The sequence below is a fragment of the Falco cherrug genome, chromosome 13, assembly GCF_023634085.1.
Source record: "Falco cherrug isolate bFalChe1 chromosome 13, bFalChe1.pri, whole genome shotgun sequence".
Lineage (NCBI taxonomy): Eukaryota > Metazoa > Chordata > Aves > Falconiformes > Falconidae > Falco > Falco cherrug.
This window is the reverse complement of record NC_073709.1, coordinates 28988652-29007331: the sequence shown is the minus strand read 5'-3', so window position 1 is coordinate 29007331 and position 18680 is coordinate 28988652. Positions and strand designations below refer to the sequence as shown.

General features: G+C 44.7%; 1 protein-coding gene across 3 annotated transcripts in view; it reads left to right on the top strand.

The window, feature by feature from the left end:
* Positions 1-5292: 5292 nt before the first annotated feature.
* Positions 5293-18680, top strand: part of WDR26 (WD repeat domain 26) — a 31399-nt gene continuing 18011 nt past the window's right edge. The window contains exons 1-7 of one of the 3 annotated variants that reach the window (XM_055726047.1): positions 5293-6086; positions 7653-7752; positions 7872-7928; positions 14529-14665; positions 15253-15350; positions 16142-16298; positions 17951-18007. In XM_055726047.1, coding sequence (XP_055582022.1) covers positions 5728-6086; positions 7653-7752; positions 7872-7928; positions 14529-14665; positions 15253-15350; positions 16142-16298; positions 17951-18007 — 965 coding nt within the window. In that variant the 5' untranslated portion in view covers positions 5293-5727. The remainder of the gene's footprint in view (positions 6087-7652; positions 7753-7871; positions 7929-14528; positions 14666-15252; positions 15351-16141; positions 16299-17950; positions 18008-18680) is intronic. The other 2 variants (XM_055726048.1, XM_055726049.1) reach the window with 2 other exon arrangements.

The following is an 18680-nucleotide window of genomic DNA, read 5'->3' as shown; positions in this document are numbered from 1 at the left end:
CAGCCTGGTGGTACAGGCAGTTTTTCACACACCTAGTCTGCCCACCCCGTCCACAATTCCCCAGTTTTAAGGTTACTGAGGAAGACTCTACCAAAAGCCCTAATAAAGTCAAGGTTAAATGGTGCGGTGGTTTGACCCTGGCTGAGTGCCAGGTACCCACCAAAGCCACTGTATCAACCAGACAGGTTGATATCTATCTCCTCAACCAGACAGGAGAGAGAAAACGCAACAAAAGGCTCGTGAGTCAAGATAAGGACAGGAAGATCACTCATCAATCACTGTCATGGGCAAAACAGAGTAAACTTGGGGAAAATTAGCTTAATTTATTACCACTCAAATTAGGAAAAAACACCTTCCCCCCATCCCTCCCTTCTTCCCAGGTTTAACTTAATTCCTGATTTCTCTACATCCTCCCCCCGAGCAGCGCAGGGGGACAGGGAACGGGGGTTACAGTCAGTTCCTCACATGTTTGTGCCGCTCCTTCCTTCTCACACCCCTGCTCCGGTGTGGGGTCCCTCCCATGGGAGGCAGTTCTCCATGAACTTCTCCAATGTGAGTCCTTCCCAAGGGCTGCAGTTCTTCACACACTGCTCCAGCATGGAGCTCTTCCGTGGTGTACAGTCCTTCAGGAATGCACAGCTCCAGCGTGGGTCTCCCACGAGGCCACAGGTCCTGCCAGGAGCCTGCTCCAGCATGGGCTGCCCCACGGGTCACAGCCTCCTTTGGACACCCACCTGCTCCAGCGTGGGGTCCTCCATGGGCTGCAGGTGGGGATCTGCTCCACCACTAACCTCCCCGGGCTGAGGGCATAGCCTGCCTCACTGTGGGCTTCACCACGGGCTGCCGGGGAATCTCTGCTCCGGCACCTGGAGCACCTCCTCCCCCTCCTGCACTGACCTTGAGGTCTGCAGGGTTGTTGCTCTCACGTATTCTCACTCCTCTCTGCAGCTGCAGTTGTTTTGCCAGATTTTTTTCTCCTTTCTTAAATATGTTATCGCAGAGGTGCTACCACCATCGGTGATTAGCTCAGCCTTGGCCAGTGGTGGGTCCATCTCAGAGCTGGCTAGCACTGGCTCTGTTGGATGTGGGGGAAGCTTCTAGCATCCTCTCACAGAAGCCACCCGTGTAGCCCCCCTGCTACCAAACCCTTGCCACACAAACCAGCTACAAATGGCATACTCTGCTTTGCTCTTGCTCACCAAGCCTGAAGTCAGTGATGCTGGGTCAGGCATAACTGAACTTAAAAGGCTTAACATTTGCCTTTTTTTCAGTCATCGACAGTCTTCTAAATGCCACAGCCTTTCAAATGCCGTAAGGAGTGAGCACACTCTAACACTGGCCAGCCCCCTCAACACTCAAATGCACACCACCTGGCCCACTGGACTTGTATATGGCCAGCTTGATTCAGTGGACTTCAACCTGATCCTAGTCTACTGTAGGTAGTCTTTTTCTCCTACCCCAAACTCTGCTAATAGCCGTCAAAGCTTGGGAGATGTGGAAGATTTTTTTGCCGGTAAAGGCCAAGGTGAAGGAGACCTTGAGCATCTCAGCCTTTTCCTTGATCTTTATCACCAGGTCAACCACCCACGCTTTCCCTTGTCTTCCTTTTGCTACCTATGTACCTGTAGAAGCCCTTTTTGGTTGCCCTTCATATTCTCTTCCAGTTGCAACTCCAGCCAAGCTTTGGCTTTCCATATGCCATTCCTTTACTAAAATACCAACCATCCTCTGCATGAAGTAGTGTAATTTGCTTACAAATCCTCTAGCTGTTGAATACTTTCTAGAAACGCTGTTTAAGGAAGCTGGTTGTTTTTCATCCGTAGCTCATCTTTTGAAAGTTGCAAGCATATGCAGGTGCCTGTTCAAGCATTTATTTAGCTGGTACTGCGGAAAATGCCATTGTTCTAAATTATTATTTCTTCCTTTGTTCTTTGTTGTTAGTTGGTCTGTTTCCAGTAACCTCAAATTTGATGCAGAAGGAAAAGTATACATATATACACCTGATAGGAGGGAATCAAACTATTCATTACCTTCATCATGCAGCTTCAACTGCTAATCCATCTCTGCAGGATTTTCTCTAATATTTTGTAATATTTCAGCTCTGCAGAGGCAGCCTCATATGGTTATTATCAAAAAACCCATCCCATTAATGAATTAGTTCCTTCCTGTTATTCAGATTGGACTTTCTGCCCCATTCTTCTCTACAGTAAAATTAAAAAAAAAAAAAAAAAAGAGAGAGAGGGAGAGAGAGAGAAAGAAAATAGCCAGTTTTATCAGTTCTAGTCAGCCCATAAATGACAAATTCAAGGGTGTCTTTTTTTTAACTTTGCAGACCTAGAAAAGGGATGGATTTCTTGCTTCTCAAGCATTTGTATTTAGTCTTAAATGTCCCAAGACAGTTTTCTTACATATAAAGATACCACTTGTTCAACATATTCTACACTTGGTCATTTCATCGGTTGGTTTTGGTATGGTGTGATTGGTCTCTTTGGTCTTCTAAACTTCCACAATAACTAAGAAGTATTTCTGCAATGTTTTTCTATTAACGATATGCGTCTATACCAGGGGTCCTCAAACTACGGCCTGCGGGCTGGATACGGCCCCCCAGGGTCCTCAATCTGGCCCCCAGTATTTACAGAAACACACACACACACACACACACACACACACACACACGCCGGGGCTTGGGGGGGGAAACCAAGCAGCCGCACATGACTGCCTGCCACTTCATCCGCGCGCCGGCCCCCTGGTTAAAAAGTTTGAGGACCCCTGGTCTATACAAAGGGAAGCTGTCTGAATTGCTTGCTGCAGCATAGGGAGGAAGGTCTGCTAGCCACAGAGCTGTCTCTCAAGCCCCCCTCCTGGTGACTAGTTAAAGGAAAAACCTTCCCTATGACTAGGAAAGCCATAAGAGACAAAACAGGAAAGGTGCAGGAACCGCTCCAGGAACTTTCTACATGTGGGCTAAAGTCAGGCTGAGGCATACTCTTTACACCTGGGACTCTGAATCATTCCCCTTCCACACCTTCGTGTCAGCTGGGATCCTGAGAAACTTTAAGATGTCTCATCCCAGTTTGCTCTGGCACAGGAGCCGGGGCCTGCACCATCCCAGCAGTAATGAACTTCTTCCTCCAGTTCTTTGTGTTTCTGCTGGGATATTTCCTCCCCCAAGGAAGGAAAGGGGGGCAAGAACTTTCACTGCAATTTATGCAGCAATAGGTACTTCTTCAAGGTTATCTTTTAGGTCCTTTTCAGCTCCAAACTACTCTTACTCCCCGAGAGTATTTAACTAAAATTAACAGGGGAAACTGCAATCCTGTAAGACCCTTTTCTGCCACAGATGGGTATATGGAGCCACTTCCCCATATGATACCATGCAGCTATAGGAAAAGGGATTCTGGGTTTCTTTCATTGCAGATACGCTCTTCAAGGAGTTATCAAGACAGGAGCTGGTGGAGTACCAGCTGGACAGGAGCAGCAGGCTACATGCAGGCGACAAAGGCAGTGACTGACTAGGCAAGGCCCAGCTCTCCAGGCGGTGTGAGAGCAGCACGGCAGGGCAAGAAGCTGGAGGGACAGTGGCACAAACTGGTATGGTGGGAAGGGGTTTTTACCCCCGCCCTGGACACTGAGGCACAGGGCAGGAAAGAACAATGGGCAACTTCACCTTCCTGAAAACACAGTCTTGGTCTTCAGAGTTCACTTTCAGGTGCCTTTGCAGGGTCTGTGCTGCTCTCTGTACTGTTCCTGTCATCTTTACCCAAACCTTTGAATTACAGATTCAGTGATGGCACCTGGGGAGGGGAGGACTGAGGAAGAAGAAATCAAGAATGCTGAAAAGACAGCAACGGAGACGAGAGGAGATATGGCAGTGGGGAAGTGGCTAAGCACAAGCACTGTGTTCTCCAGCAATGGCTGGTGAGCTAAGGAACCCAAAATCAACAGAATCCTCTCTCTGGAAGATGAATTGTCCTGGTTTTGGTGACACCATGACACCAATGTTGAATTCAACCCTACAGCCACACCTGGGCAGCACTGAGTGACAAAGCTCTTTCCAGCCTCTCCGTCTGGTGTACGAGTGCTTTGGCTGGTATCAGTCAGATACCTTGAGGCCTCTAAGCAGGGCCAAGGTACAGCATCTGCTGCAGCTGGCCCGGCCTCCGCGCACTCATCTCCTCTGGTTTCATTCCTTCCATGGATTTTGTCTCTCCACAGACTTCTCCACCGGTCTTGGGCCCACGGTTTCCCTCAGTCAGACTTCTTCAAAGTTCCTTTGAAAGCAAGCACTACTGCCCAAACCTACCATTGTAATGTAAGTCGGTTAACAGCAAGTGCTCCTAAAACCTCTGCTTCTCAAGGGGAAGATGATCAGGTGTTGTTAATCTCAGGTTTCATTAAGAAAGAAAAAAAAAAGTTTTGTTGTTTCCCTTTGGGTTTTGGAGAAAAGCTTGAGAATCCCAAAGATGAAAATTCTAGGCTCTAAACCAAGTAACACACAAGGTGTTGTTCCAAGACACTATCTTTAAAGACTGGGATTTCACCCATCTTATGGCTTTTGACCCGAGTCTTGGCCGAGGACGGGAGTCTGCTGCCCATGGCACAGCCGGGGCTGGCAAGGAGACACCTCGGGGCACCGACCGGGAGCTCCAGAACGCCCAAGTGTCTCCCTGCAGCCCGTCCTGACAAGCATGCCCCAACTCCCGACATTCCTGGGAGGACCTACGGCAAACACGCCACTTTCCTCCCGCTTCCATGCCAGAACACAGGGCAACTATGAAAGACAAGGCCAGCAGCGGGTCCCAACCTTCCAGTAACCGACCTGGGCAACGCCAGGACGCGACCTCACCAAGAATTTGTCCTTTTTCTTAAAAACAACACCCAAACCCCAGACTGCTTCAGGAAACCACAGGAACCCCGCTCTGCCTCACGCGTCCGCGCTGCCCGCCCCGCACCTTCGCACGCCCCCGCCGTCCAGCAATCGCCCCGGCGCTGACAGGGGGCCGGGACCCCCCGGGCAGGACCCCCCGGCCCCCACAGGCGGCGGCGGGGACCCCTGGCCCGGGGGCCGGGCGGGCGCGGCGCGGGGCGGGCGGCGGCCACCCGGGGGGCCCGGCGGCGACCCTGGGGCCTGCCCCGCCGCCGCCCCCCGGCACCTCCGGGGCCCGCACCCCACCCCCCGCCCCGGGCGGCGGAAGTGTGTGTAGGGGGCAGTATAGGAATTTCCTGTGACGTCCCGGCCCGGACTCCATTAGGCTGCAGCTGGGCTCAGAGGAGACAAACCCAGCGGGCAGCGAGCGGAGCGGGCCGGGCGCCTGGGGCTGCCGGGCGGGGGCTCAGGGCAGCGGCGGCCGCCATCGCCAGAGGGAGCCCCGAGCGGGCGGCGGCGCTGCCTCCGGGACCCCCGGGGGGCACAGGGCCCCGCTCCGCCTCCCCTCACCCCCGCCTCCCCCCTCCTCGCCCCCCCGGCTTCCCACCACGGCCGCTCTCGGCGAGGAAACTCTGGCCTCCGCTTCCTCCTCCTCCGACTCGGACACCGGCGGAGCCTCCCCGCCCCCGCGGAAGAAAGCCCGGGCCTCCCCGGCGGCGGCGGTGGAGGGAGCAGGAGAGCCCGGGGCTTCCGCGGGCAGAGCAGGCCTCACCTCGTCCCAGTCCCCCTCGCTCCCCGCCGGGCTCGCCCCCGCCGCCGCCCCGCTCAGAGGCAGCAGCGGCAGCGGCGTCAGCAGCGCCATGCAGGCCAACGGGGCAGGAGGGGGCCAGCAGCAGCAGCAGCAGCCGTCGCAGGGGCCGGCGGGCCCGGAGCTGGGCTGCCTGGGCGCCCAGAATGGCGAGGCCTCGACGGGCACGGCCGCCGGCGACCAGCTGGCCCACGCCAACGGGCTGCTGCCCTCGGCCAACAGTGGCGGCGGCAGCCCCGGCGGCCTTAGCGTCAACAACGGGGTGCCCGCCGCCGGGGGCCCCGGCCCGGCCGCCGCGGAGCTGGGGGGCGGCGGCGGCGGCAGCGCCCTGAAGAAGAAGAAGCGGCTCTCGCAGTCCGACGAGGACGTGATCCGGCTGATCGGGCAGCACCTCCACGGCCTGGGCCTCAAGTAAGTGGCCGCCGAGGCCGGGAGGCCGCGGTGGGCGAGGGGCAGCGCAGCCGCGGGGGTGGGCTTCTTCCCTCCCCGCGCCGGCCGGGCCGCCCGCACCCAGGGGCCCCCCGGGGCCGGGGGGGCCCCGCACACACGCCCCGCCGCGGGGAGGGGGCGGCAGCGTCCGGCGCGGGGTCGCGGGAGGCCGGTGGTCCCCGCGGAGGGTGGGCAGCCGGGGCGGGGGGCTCCGAAGAAGGGACCTGCGGGGGTGGGGGGGTTGTGGCAGAACCTGTCCGGCCGCAGGCTGGTTGTCCCCCGCGGGGAGAGCCCGGCGCCGGGCAGCGGGGCGGAGCGGTGGGGCAGGCCCGCTCGCCAAAAAAACATGGAGCCGGCGATGTGTTTTTCCGAGCCTGTGCCGGCCAGGCTGGGTGTCTGGAAGGGACAGGCCGGGAGCCTTCTCCGCCAGCGATGGCAATATGGAAGTCGAGTCGTACACCGATAAGGGTAGATCAATACCAACGCGTTAGTGGGGGAGAAGTTGTCGGGTAAACATAATGGAGCCCGCAGCCGGGCGGGGGGGGGCGGCTTTTTGCAGCTGAGCTCCAAGATAGGGTTTGTCAGCTCGGAGGAAGTGAGCGCAGGCCGGGCTGCAGCGCAAGGGGCCTCTGGTTTGGCTCCGCAAACCCTCCTCCCCGCGCACGCTGAAGGCCTCCTCTGCAGAACACCCGTTCTCCATGGTAATCTTACCCGTCGAGCAGACAGGAGCATGTTGGCCCTTTCCTAAAAATCAGAATAGGGAAAATAATCGCCCGGCTGAGTGGGGGAAGTCTTAAGTATTCAATCACAACACTGACTCTGTGAGTAAAGCTTAAAGCCAACACCTCGTAAATTTTGGAAGGAGGCTGGAAGAAGTCCTGTGAAGTCTTCACGCAGCTGCCACAAAAGAAGTCTTCAAAATGTTGTGGAGTGGGTCAATTATAAAGAACTTAGCACATAAAATAAATTGCCTCTGACACAAGAGGCAAGTTTACAGCAGCAGACAACTCGTGACTGTTCATAGACGACACCACAGTAAATAAGCTATTTTTAGTGTAAAAGGGGGAGGGCTACAGGTTCCCGAGTTTGTTTATTTTATTTTAAGGAGCCAGTGTTTTAATATGTGATGAAGAAGAAAAAGTTAGGCCTGTTGCAGATGCAGTAGCTCTCTGCGTTCTTTTGGGGGGTGGGGGGGGTGGGCAGGGGGCAGTAGGCACTAGCTAACAGCTTTCTAGTCTGTATCTTCATAAAGTTTTTCTTCTGTGCAGAGATGGCTGTTTGTGGTGGCTGGTAAGTCACGTACTTCATGGTACTTCAGCAAAGTTTTCAAGCTCCTTGACAGCTTGCTTTAGATACAGGTAGCTGTTTACCTGTCTCAGCCAACCAAGACAGTCTTTTTTTTTTTTTTTTTTTTGACAAGCGGCTGAATCTGGTCATAGTATTCTTTAATAAAGTTACTCTTAAATATGGTTAACTGTTATCGTAGCAGGCGGTATATTTGTGAGGGTAAAACTGGTCGGGTTTTTTTACACTGTATCTCTCCTGCAGCCAGACTGTTGATCTTCTCATGCAAGAGTCAGGATGTCGTTTAGAACATCCTTCTGCTACCAAATTCCGCAATCATGTCATGGAAGGAGAATGGGATAAGGTAACGTAGGGCTTATAGGACTGTATTAACCACTGTTTAAATTTATAGTATCTGTGAGAGAATTCAAAATCCATTCTCCTTATATACTTTTTTTTTTCCCCTTATGCCAATTTCTGCAGGCTGAGAACGACCTGAATGAACTTAAGGCCTTAGTGCATTCTCCGCATGCAATTGTGGTAAGAGGCACACTTGAACTCTTTCAGAGCTGTATAGTTGGACTAATTGTAGTGGTGTAATCTTTCACTTTGGAGTTGGTTGTCTATAGTTTTTGTTTTCTTTTTTTGTTTACTTTAAGCAGCTTGCATGCTATCTCCAACGTCATACTAATCTGAACTTCTTTATTCTTTTTTAGAATGAGATAGGAAGCCCAAAAGTATTTAGGCTAATATTTGGTGTACTGAATGCTTAAACTTTGTTAAACATACTTAACTGACAAAATATAAGTCCTGTAACAGTCATAAAATAGGTCAGGTTCTGTAGAAGCTGCCTATGTTGAATACTAATTTCAAACTTGAAATACTTCTCACAATCTCTGTGTTGATAGGAGTTAGGTTTTCTTGAGGGAAGAGAAGTTTAGAAATAAAATGCAGTAATACTAATGTGGAGTTGGCATTTTAATAGCACATTACAAGAATATAGAGGCTGCTATACACCATGAACAATACTGTTGCTTTTCCAGAGGGCTTCTAAAGAGCAAATGCATTTGTATTGCTGTTTGGGATTTTATTTAGAGCTTTTTCTCTTTGGCTGGCTTCTTTTTGTCAAAAGGTGAACCTAGAAATAAAAGGTTAGTAGATCCTGTGACTTTACAATTGCAGCATGTGTTGTTATGATTTCAGTTACTTTGAGGAAAGCATATCTTGGTTTGATTTTTTTTTTCTTTATCTTGATGAAAATCAGTACCTAGCTCTTCAAACAGCTTGTTCCATTGTGTTTAAATGTTTATTTAAATGAAATGAAGTTGGAGCAACTATGGTCACTTAGAAAGAAAACAGTAGCCGGGCTTTTTGAGGTGTCTGTCACTGTAAACAATGAAGAATCAGCTGATGGCTGCTTAGCTCCACTTCTAGCTGATTCATTTGTTGTCAAGACAATTTCCTGTCTGGTGGAGGAGGGAGAGAAAGAGAGAACAGGAAGTGAAGTGGGAAAAACAGATGTTTAACAAAACATCAGAGGGTACTTCAGAGAAGTTTACATTCTGTTCTATTCATTTGGTGAAAGCTTATACCTCTTAGTTAGACTAGTAGTTCACTTTCTCTTTTTTGAAAGACTTAATACAGGTAAGATTTACTGTTCAAGTAGTTTAGAATATTGCATGCAGCTTTCAGTAGTTTGTGGAGACAAAGTATGAAGCCACTGTATGTGACTATGAATGGTCAGTTGAAGGAGATTTTTTTTCTCATGTTTCTAACTGCTGAAGTTATCAAGTTTCCCTGTAGTGTTGAAGTGTTTTACCTGTCAGGGAGTCAAGAGGTTTAACTGAGTACTAGCAGTGTACTTTTTGGAGGACTTAATTTGTGGAAAAAGGGGACATTTTCCTTTGGGAGGGCTCTGAAAGCATGCTTTTCTTTAATGTTGATGTCTAACTGCTTGAATGAAACTTGGTGCAATAAAAATAGTTGATTTAGACAGAACTTCACCTGAACTGAATATTAACTATTTTCTTCTTGAAGTTGTTCTCCTTTATATAAACTTCATATAAAGTAGATAACAGTATTAAATGTCTTACGTGTGTGTTAGTGCTGATTTGCAAGGATAAGTTGAGCCCATGTGAGCTCCATTGAGTATGCCCAAGCTCCACCTCTCTCGCCACCTGGCTTTTTTGTACGTGGTTGAGATTTTGGGTGGGTGTTAGTATAGTCAGCACCTGGAAAACTAGTGAAAGATCATGACAGGTAAGGAGGGATGCTTTATGCTTTGTAGGTAATCCTGACTGCAACAAAGTCAGAGCTAACAAAGATGATAAATGTCTTGATTAGGGAAAGTCCAAACAAGATGCTGCTCCAGGTAACTCTTTAAAACGGAAAATTGGATTTCCTGACTCTTGACTCATACTGTATGACTAGATGATTAAAAAATGTGTGCATACCAGAAGAATGGGTACCTAAAAGTTTAGATGGCAGAGAGTGTTTAACAAACTAGGGTGTGTGTGTTTGGTGGTTTGGTTTTGGTTTGTGGTTTGTTTGGTTGGGTTTCTTTTCCTTAAGAGTTAATATGACCTGGACAAAATACAAGCAGCTATGTGTCCTGGTTGGAATGTCTGGTCAGTGAAGAAGATAAGTATGTATTTTGAAAATTCAGCTCTTGTATTTCTGCAAAGAACTGTGAATTCTGCAGGTGAAAACACTAAACATGAAAGGGCTGATCTCAATTTGTAAGCCTTTGATGCTATGTGTTGATATGTTGGGGAGGGGTGACATACTGCTATTTCCAGTTGTGTCAACACAACTGAGTGCTATATAGTGTGTGATTAGTCATGTTTACTTTTACAGCATATAAGATACAGCTGTCTTGAGACAATCTGTAGGAAAACTTTATAGTTGATTAAAGCATGTTATTTTTCCTTGAGTAACACTTGTAAATACCAGCTTCAAGCCAGCCTGATGTTTTGCTTACTTTAGGGCTACTTGAGCTTATTATGGTGTCTGTCTTGGTTAACTAATTGAACCTAGGAAGAAATCTGGAGATTATTCCTCTATAGTAATCTAGAATATACTTTCAAATTGTCCTCTTTGCTTTTCGTTTTCATTTGCTTAAATGGTGCTTTCCCCAGTTCTGGAGGTCTACAGCCTGCAGCAAGCAATACAGCATGAAAAGTTATCTATATCTTGTTGTTTGAGCAAAGGGCTCCACCTGCTTGTATGGTGTCCCTCTTGCTACAAGCATTAAGGGCAGTTCCCTATTGGAATTAATTACTTTGTGACAGGATTTATACATTCAACAAGGCTGAAGCCTTGTTAAATTCTATAGGCCAGAATATTTTTCTGCCCTTTACGTATCAAATCTTACGTTTAAGTTTTGGATGGTTTTTAAGTGCTTTTATCACTTTTACAAGACTATCAAAGTAATAAGGACTATGAAGTAATGAAAATTGGGGTCTTAGTTCTGCAGGCTATATGCAGATAGCTACTGCTTCGAGTTTGTCTTGAAACATCAGCTGATGTTAAAACTATCTTTTAGTTACCTTCCTCATTTCAAAGAAGAGCTGTTTCAGCAGTGTTTACTTAATTATTTTGAACTTAGTACAGTAATAAAACTGTTGTGGAACTTGTTAAGATGTGCAGGTCAAACATAATACCAAAAACTAATCCTAAAATGAGGTAATTTTGCATTTAACTCCTTAAACTTGTGAAGATTTGCTGCTGTAACCAGTGATGAAAATGGCCCAATTTCTTGACACTGGTATGGTGCTTGTCCTATTATTTTCACAGTTGTGTTGCTGAGTCTCTTACCCTCTGTTACTTAGTGCTGGTGAATCATGGTGCATGCAAAACTTCTAGAATGTAAAATTTAAAAGAGGCTTTCCTACTAACAGTTAAGACAATGAAGGAGTAAAGTACTATACATTCAAGTTGGTAATCACAGGCTGTAGTCTGAAGAAAGCAAAATGCTAATAGTACGTGCATTAAACCAAACAAAAGCCCCCTGTAAATCTATTAACTCTCTTAGCTTTGCCCCCAGCTTCAACTTAAATTATAGCTTCTAGAAAGAACAAAGTACTGCACTTTATCCTCATCTTCTCTATAGAGGTGAAAGATGGAATGAAGTAGTGATAACTGAACAAAATCAGCCAGAGTGCAGTACTGAAATTGGTGAATTGGATTCTTCCATGGGTCCTGCAGGGTGAAGAATCTTTTCTATAAGCTGAGCGATGATGGTGTCTGAATTTAAATTATTCAACAGTAAAGGGTGTAAAGATGTTGAATTTCCATTGCAGACACTGAGATTTTAACAACAAATCCCAGGCACTTCTGTTGTGTTGTACATGGCATAATATGGATTATGATAATTTTTATTTCCCTTCTTTGGAAGGCAGCTAAAGAATATGGAGAATGAGTAAGCTTATTCTTGTGGGTACGTTGTGTCAGATTAGTTTTATACTTGTTCTACTTAAACAGTGGGGTGTTTGCTTTTGCTTTACAGGTGCCAATATTATGAACAGCTCTTTCCTTCTAGAAGAGGTTGTTTGGGGCTCTAGAAGAGATGATATACTCAAAATGGTCTTGTCTACCATGAGAAGATGGTATTGGAAGTAATTAGCAGCACTGTTAGTAGGGCATATACGTAGCTGAGAGAAAATGAAGACAAAATTCAGTTGTTTAATGAAATATATTTGTCAGCAAAGTCAATAGTTGCACAAAAATAGTAGGAAGCTGTGAGTGTCCCGATAGAAAAAAATTACTTGAAATATGATGTCGCTGGAGTGTGACTTTTGCCTTAAGGAGGCTGTATTCATGCCATTGTTTGAGTATGCTGTAGGACAAATTTTGGAGCAGTTACGAAAATAGCTTAGGAAATCAATTTAATTTCCCTATTAACATTTACTCTATTCTCTGCCTTTTACTGCAGATAAGTTACAATTTAAAACTGCTTATCTTCTATTGTATTTCTCAATTACCTTAACAGTAGACCCCTGCATGAAGTGTACAGTACTGTGTTGTTCTGGGGGCTTTTATATTCCTAATACACCAAAGTCACATGTGGTACTGATGACTAACAAAAAACTGAAGTTATACCTCTGGGTAACTTGATGACGACATTCTGCGTGGTAGAGTTCCTGTAATGCTTCTGTGGAATTGCTGGGACTGGCATTAAAAAAAAAAAAAAAAAAACACAACTTTTTTTTTTAGGGTTTTCTGCTCTTTTTAATTTTTCCCCTTAAGTAATGAAATGAACATGCCAAGTCCTAGAAGTGGGGAGGGAGAAAGAGCAATTGGATACAGATATGGTTATCACAATTTAAGGGGAGGATTATATAAATTTAATAAATATTATATGCAGTGAATGGAGAAGGAAGAGTGGGAGGGGTTATAGTTCTTATTACAAACTGGAAATATCAGATTATTTTTGATCTGGTGGTGATCATTAGTGTGAGGTGACCAAGAGGAGCAAAATGCAGTATGTGACTACTACCTGAGATCTCCATGCATCCTGGTGAGCACGTGCACAGCTGGGAGAGGAAGCTCTTATCCCTCCTGCTGCTAGTATATAAGCAAACAGCGTGAGGTCTGCTGGCCTACAGCATGGAACCAGCCACTGAGGTTGTAAGTAATTGGGATATTTTTCTTTTGGTTTTCTACGTGTCTCAACACCAAAAAATGTTGTCTTGCCTGGAAAACCTGTGCAGTGATACTCCTAACAATTCCAAATTCATACAAACTGAAGAATTGGATAGGGAATGTAAAATGGCTTTGCCTGTCACGTACAGGACAATAGAGTACTACAGACACGTTTGACCATAAATCACTTTTACTGTGCAATGTTTTATGCTTCACAAAGCTGTGTGGTAGATTAATAGTGCTGTATGTGGAAACTTTATTCTTTTGGAAGAATTGAACGTTTCTGGAAGTTAAAACTGCTTTTAAGTTTTAACTTTGGATTTTGCATGTAGGAAGTGTTCAACTTTTGCGTAAGCTTTCATAGGACAGGAGTATCTTAAACTTCCCAATTAGCCCTCTGCCTAAGGAGGTTAGCAGTGTGTTTGAAACTAAGTAAACATTGACCAAATATGAGCATGAAAATAGTGAGGTGCCTGAGGTCTGACAAAGAGGAGGAAACTGGTGGTGTATTCATTAGAGAAGCAAATGTAACTTGCTACATTTAATCTTCAGTTTCTCACTGATAATGTCTAAGGATGTACATTTTCCTCTTTAACCTGTGAGTCTTGTGGACCAAAAACGTCTTTTCTCTCTGGTAACTGCTAGCAGTAAAGGTGATGTCCAGACACAGGGCAGTTGGGTTGATCTAGAAACAACCAAACTGTGTTTCTACTAAACTGGTATTAGAAATTTCTTGGACTTCAGGTTTTTGAATATAGTAAATAAAAGCCTGATTTTTTTTTTTTATCAGACACTGGTTGTTAGAATAACAGGCTTTATTTTTTAAAAGAAAACAAAAAAACCCCAAACACCTGTACAAGATGAAAGGAACACTATCAAATAGCAGTGATTGATTCTGAGAAATGATTCCTAAAATATAGGAAACTACTTTTTTTTTTTTTTTTCCTGTAATCCTGACAACTTAACATGGACCTACAAAACAAAACCGGAGGCAGTGTCAGTTTACTATTGCTATACGTTATGCAGCTATGCAAACAATCCATGTCAGCTTCTATGTAAGCAGTATGAGAACTTGTTGAGTTGGCCTCTTGTGTTCTGTGCTGTCATGCAGTCTTAAATATGTGATCAGCTGCTTTTGGGCACTTTCCTTTTGATAGAATGTAAGATCGGAAAGCCTGTCTAATTCAGGTTTTGAAGACTGGTGACTGAAAAGGGAGTGAGTACGAAAATGAGACAAACTGAAGGGGGGGGGGGGGGTCTGAGAAATGAGGTAGGAGGATACTTGGAGCCCCATAAGGCAGGAAGGAAATTCATGAATAACTTAATTGATGCAATGTTGTTGAAAACCCAGCAAAAAAATTAAGTAATGAAACATTACATGTAGCTGTATTTCCGAAGGGCATAGTAGAATGGTTTCTACTGTTCTGTTTAGGCTCAAACGTTTTCTGAAACTTCAGTCAACCTTTTTCCCCTGACTGCTGCTTTCTGTCATGTCAGAGGATGAAGTTTTTGCTGCTGCAGCAGAAGTACCTGGAATACCTGGAGGATGGCAAGGTCCTGGAGGCACTTCAGGTTCTACGCTGTGAACTGACGCCTCTGAAATATAATACAGAACGCATTCATGTCCTCAGTGGGTAAGTGTTTGGACTTTGAGAACTTTCAGTGGAATTTTCTTAAGAATTCTATAGCTTTTGATAGCTGACATCATAAAAGCTCAGTTAAAGCTATTATCCGGTTGATGGATAAGCTGTAGTGAGATGTGCTAAAGTGGTGAGTAAAGATGACTGTCCAGTAGACAGTGTTCTGTTTCAGATGCTTGAAAACAATCTGAATATGGTTTACTTTTGTAGTACTGGAACCCAAATTAATATATACATATGTATGGTCATCTGATCTTGAGAATTGTTAGCCTGTTATAACAATAAATAGGTGAATATAGTCTGATTTGTTCTTAGATGAAAATAAGACTCTTTTGTCTTCCCTAAAAATCTGTTGGTTTTGTTTTTCCTCTTTTATTGCCAATTTGTAGACATTGGTTTTGAGGAAGATGCATGTTTGTGTAGAATAGGTCCCTGCCTTTTTCCCTGTCAGTCTCAAGCTAAAGTCACCTGTTTCTGTCTAGTTCATTGAGAATGTTTTGATGATATATCATGCTTACAAGTGAAAAGAAAGGCTCCAGAAAGACTTGGTCTCTTGGTGTGTGTACGCTTTTTTTAAACAGGTATCTGATGTGTAGCCATGCAGAAGACTTGCGTGCAAAAGCAGAGTGGGAAGGGAAAGGAACAGCTTCCAGATCTAAACTTTTGGACAAACTCCAGAGTAAGATGGTCTAGTGTTTAGAATTTGTTTCCACCTCTGTAAATCTAGTACATCTTACATAATGACATATCCCAGGGAATTGACTTCAACTGTATTTGCTGGTGCTTGTTGTTGTATTTTTGGGCTAATGGGGATGCCTTTAGGTGCCTTTACCCTTCTGTATCTAACCTTTTCTGTCTCTGGTAAGAGCTGCTATTACAAATAGTTTCAGCTGTGCTGCGTGCAGCAATAGTATAGCTTGGTGATTAAATGTGTGGTTCGGAGAGGGGGTGGGGAGAGCTGTACTGAGAGGTTGAAATTCAGCATGGCCTGTAACCACTGTGGTAGTAGTGCTGACTGACAGTGGTCTCAGACTTTGCTATGAGTTACAGTTTCTCTTCTCTTTTGTGGCTGGTCTAATACTGTGTGTCAGTCATAAACCCCATGATGATATTTATTTTGATAGTGTTCCTTAAATTAACACAGCTGATGTTGGTCTATAATTGTACAGATTTTGTTAAATACTGAATCTTGTGTAAGTGGTGCTTACCTTGTGTCAGGTCAACATATACTATAAAGATAACTACAAATACCTTGCATATAGCTCTGCTTTCCAGAAGTTCATGCTTCTAATTCCAGAGGTATAGCTATAAATTTGACAAGCTGTGTGCCTCCTTTCCTATAGCTTTTAAGCTTTATTTACTAAGGTCTCTTCCAGAAACACTCAAGTCAAAATACACTTTTCCTTGTAACTTGGTTTTGATTATATTCGTTTGTTTGTTTGTTTGTTTTTCTTAATAACTCTTTTAAAGCGTACCTACCCCCATCAGTGATGCTTCCTCCAAGGCGTTTACAGAACCTGCTACGTCAGGCTGTGGAACTACAACGGGACCGGTGCCTATATCATAATACGAAACTAGATAGTAATCTAGATTCTGTCTCGCTGCTAATAGATCACGTTTGTAGTAGGTAAGAAACCCTTGCGATTTAAGATGGGCAACAGTCTCTTTTCTCTGTCTTTGAAAATAATCTAATTGTACCTACTGTTAGAAGGAACATGAAAATCATTCTGGGTTGGTTTAACAGAAGTTGACTGGGAAAAGACAATTCACATTAAATGAGTGGCAGTGGGGAAGTAGAGAGGGTGTGTATAAGACACTTTGGTAGCTGGATATGGTGAAATGGGGTCAGACTGAAGCTTTAAAAAATTAATCAGATGGGTATGAATAGAATATATTACTAGGCTAATCCTTAGCTGCTTGTTTCTTGTAACTTTGGACAGCCAGTCTGCTTTTTCATTTAACACGTGATTGCTGTGTTTTTTCACTGGAGAATCACTAGTATGTTACTTCTCCAGACTGTCTTCAACCTTACTGGAATGCAGAAAGCATACTTTATGCAGTCAACTTTCAGCTTCAACTTTTGATAGCGGACAACGAGGTGCATTTAGTCACTAAGGTTAAAGCAGTAGAAATGCATAATAGGTATTTGTTTAACATATGAATGATCCGAAGAATGAAGAACTTTCCTCATATTTGTAAGACAGTAAGAACTGAACATCTTCATACCTATGTATTAGCTCTTAAGACTATCTGAATAATGGTGGGTTGGTTTTTTTTTTTTTAAACAAAACTGATGCTGCTTCTGAATCTTCAAAATGCCATATTCTGGTAGACATGATGCAGGAAGATGTTTGTTTTTAACAAATGGCTGACTTGACTGGTTTTTCCTCATCCAGCAAAACTCTGCTAAGGACCTAAAAATTCAGTGTAGCATTTGTGGAAAACTGCTGTGCGTGGTGTAATAAAGGAATGAGGGCTAGGACATCTAGAAAATGAGGGCTGTATATGATGCCTTTGTGTGTTCATCTAACAGACTAACACTTGGGCTTATGGGGGGATTCTTTCCATGCTAAGGTTAGCTCATCTGAGGAAGTTAATTAAACACTGATAAACTTGCATATAGAAACTTTCCGAACGCAGCTGCTTAGGGTTTTGGGTTACTTCGAGTCTGTTTTATAAAGATGCAGACTTCCGTAATACTTCACTGTAGCCATCTTAAGGTTTTAAAATTAGTATTTTTGGCACTTCATGTATTTGAATAACTGTTTTAGACTACTTTCTGGTTTGCAACTTGGCTACATCACATTGTTTCAGCAGTTTGATGTCTGTGTGTGGATATTTGACTGTTCCCCACTTTGAGCTACTGAAAATTACCACATACTGGAATTGTGGGCTTCCCAACTTCAGAAGTGAGTCTTAAAATCGGAAAGAGATTTAATTTAATCACTATGCAAGTCCATAAATAACATTGGATGTTCTGTAGGGGGTTTAATGTGATTAATCAAACCCCAGAGAGCATGGTTTACTGAAGTCAGACTAGGTAGAACCAGATCTAAAAGATCCTATATGCAGCAAATCTGGACTGTTTGCTGACATAAAAGTTTGGCCATAGTTTGGTGGGTTTTTTAACCTAACGTGATACTTCCTAGGCTTGCATATTTGGTATGTACACACACATAGATACTCGTGACTAATTAAAAAAAAAACCAAAACAACCCACTTCAAAATAAAGGCTTCCATTCTGTCCTCAACTCAACCTATTGTACCTACCTGTTGCAGGGGTCTGAGATCAGTATGTGGTGCGCTGTACATGCTGCCATGCTTGGGCATAATGAGGTGAGTTAAAGACAGTGGAAGCCAAATTTTGATTAAACTGACAGAAGTAACAGTTGCCTAATTGCTTAGACAATTTAAGTTCAATACTACTGAAATGGTAGAACACTGACAACTTTCCCTCTTAGTTGGAACTAATCTGTTTTGGACTTCTGGCAATGTTTTGATCAAGCATGCTTGAATTGCACTAATAGGTAAAATGTTTAACAAAAACTTAATCACTTTGTGTAAGAGTAGGAGATAAGAGGGAGAAACCACTGGGAGTGAAGGATTTCATTTTATTGTGCCCGAGACTTTGATAATAGAGAATTGATGCTTTTGGGGGTGGTCATTTTGGGGTTTGAGAGCCTTCAGCTTAGTTGGGTGTTTTGTTTGTTGGGTTCCCACCCCCCCCCCCACCCCCCCCCCCCAGAATTCTTTTGTCTTGCTTTCAGATAAATAGCTTTCAGTCTGAGTTTACAAACAAACAGTGAAGTCCAAATGAGAAGTGAGTGCTGCAGCTTTCAAGGTACTAGCTTAATGCAGCATTTCTGAGACAGAACCATTGTGGCAGTTGAGAAATAAATCTTCCGTTGTAGGTACAGGGAACAAAGAAGTAGCTGTTTGGCGTTTTATTAAGAAATCTGAACTTCTGTAAATACAGTAGATAACATTATTAGATACTTTAGTATGTGAA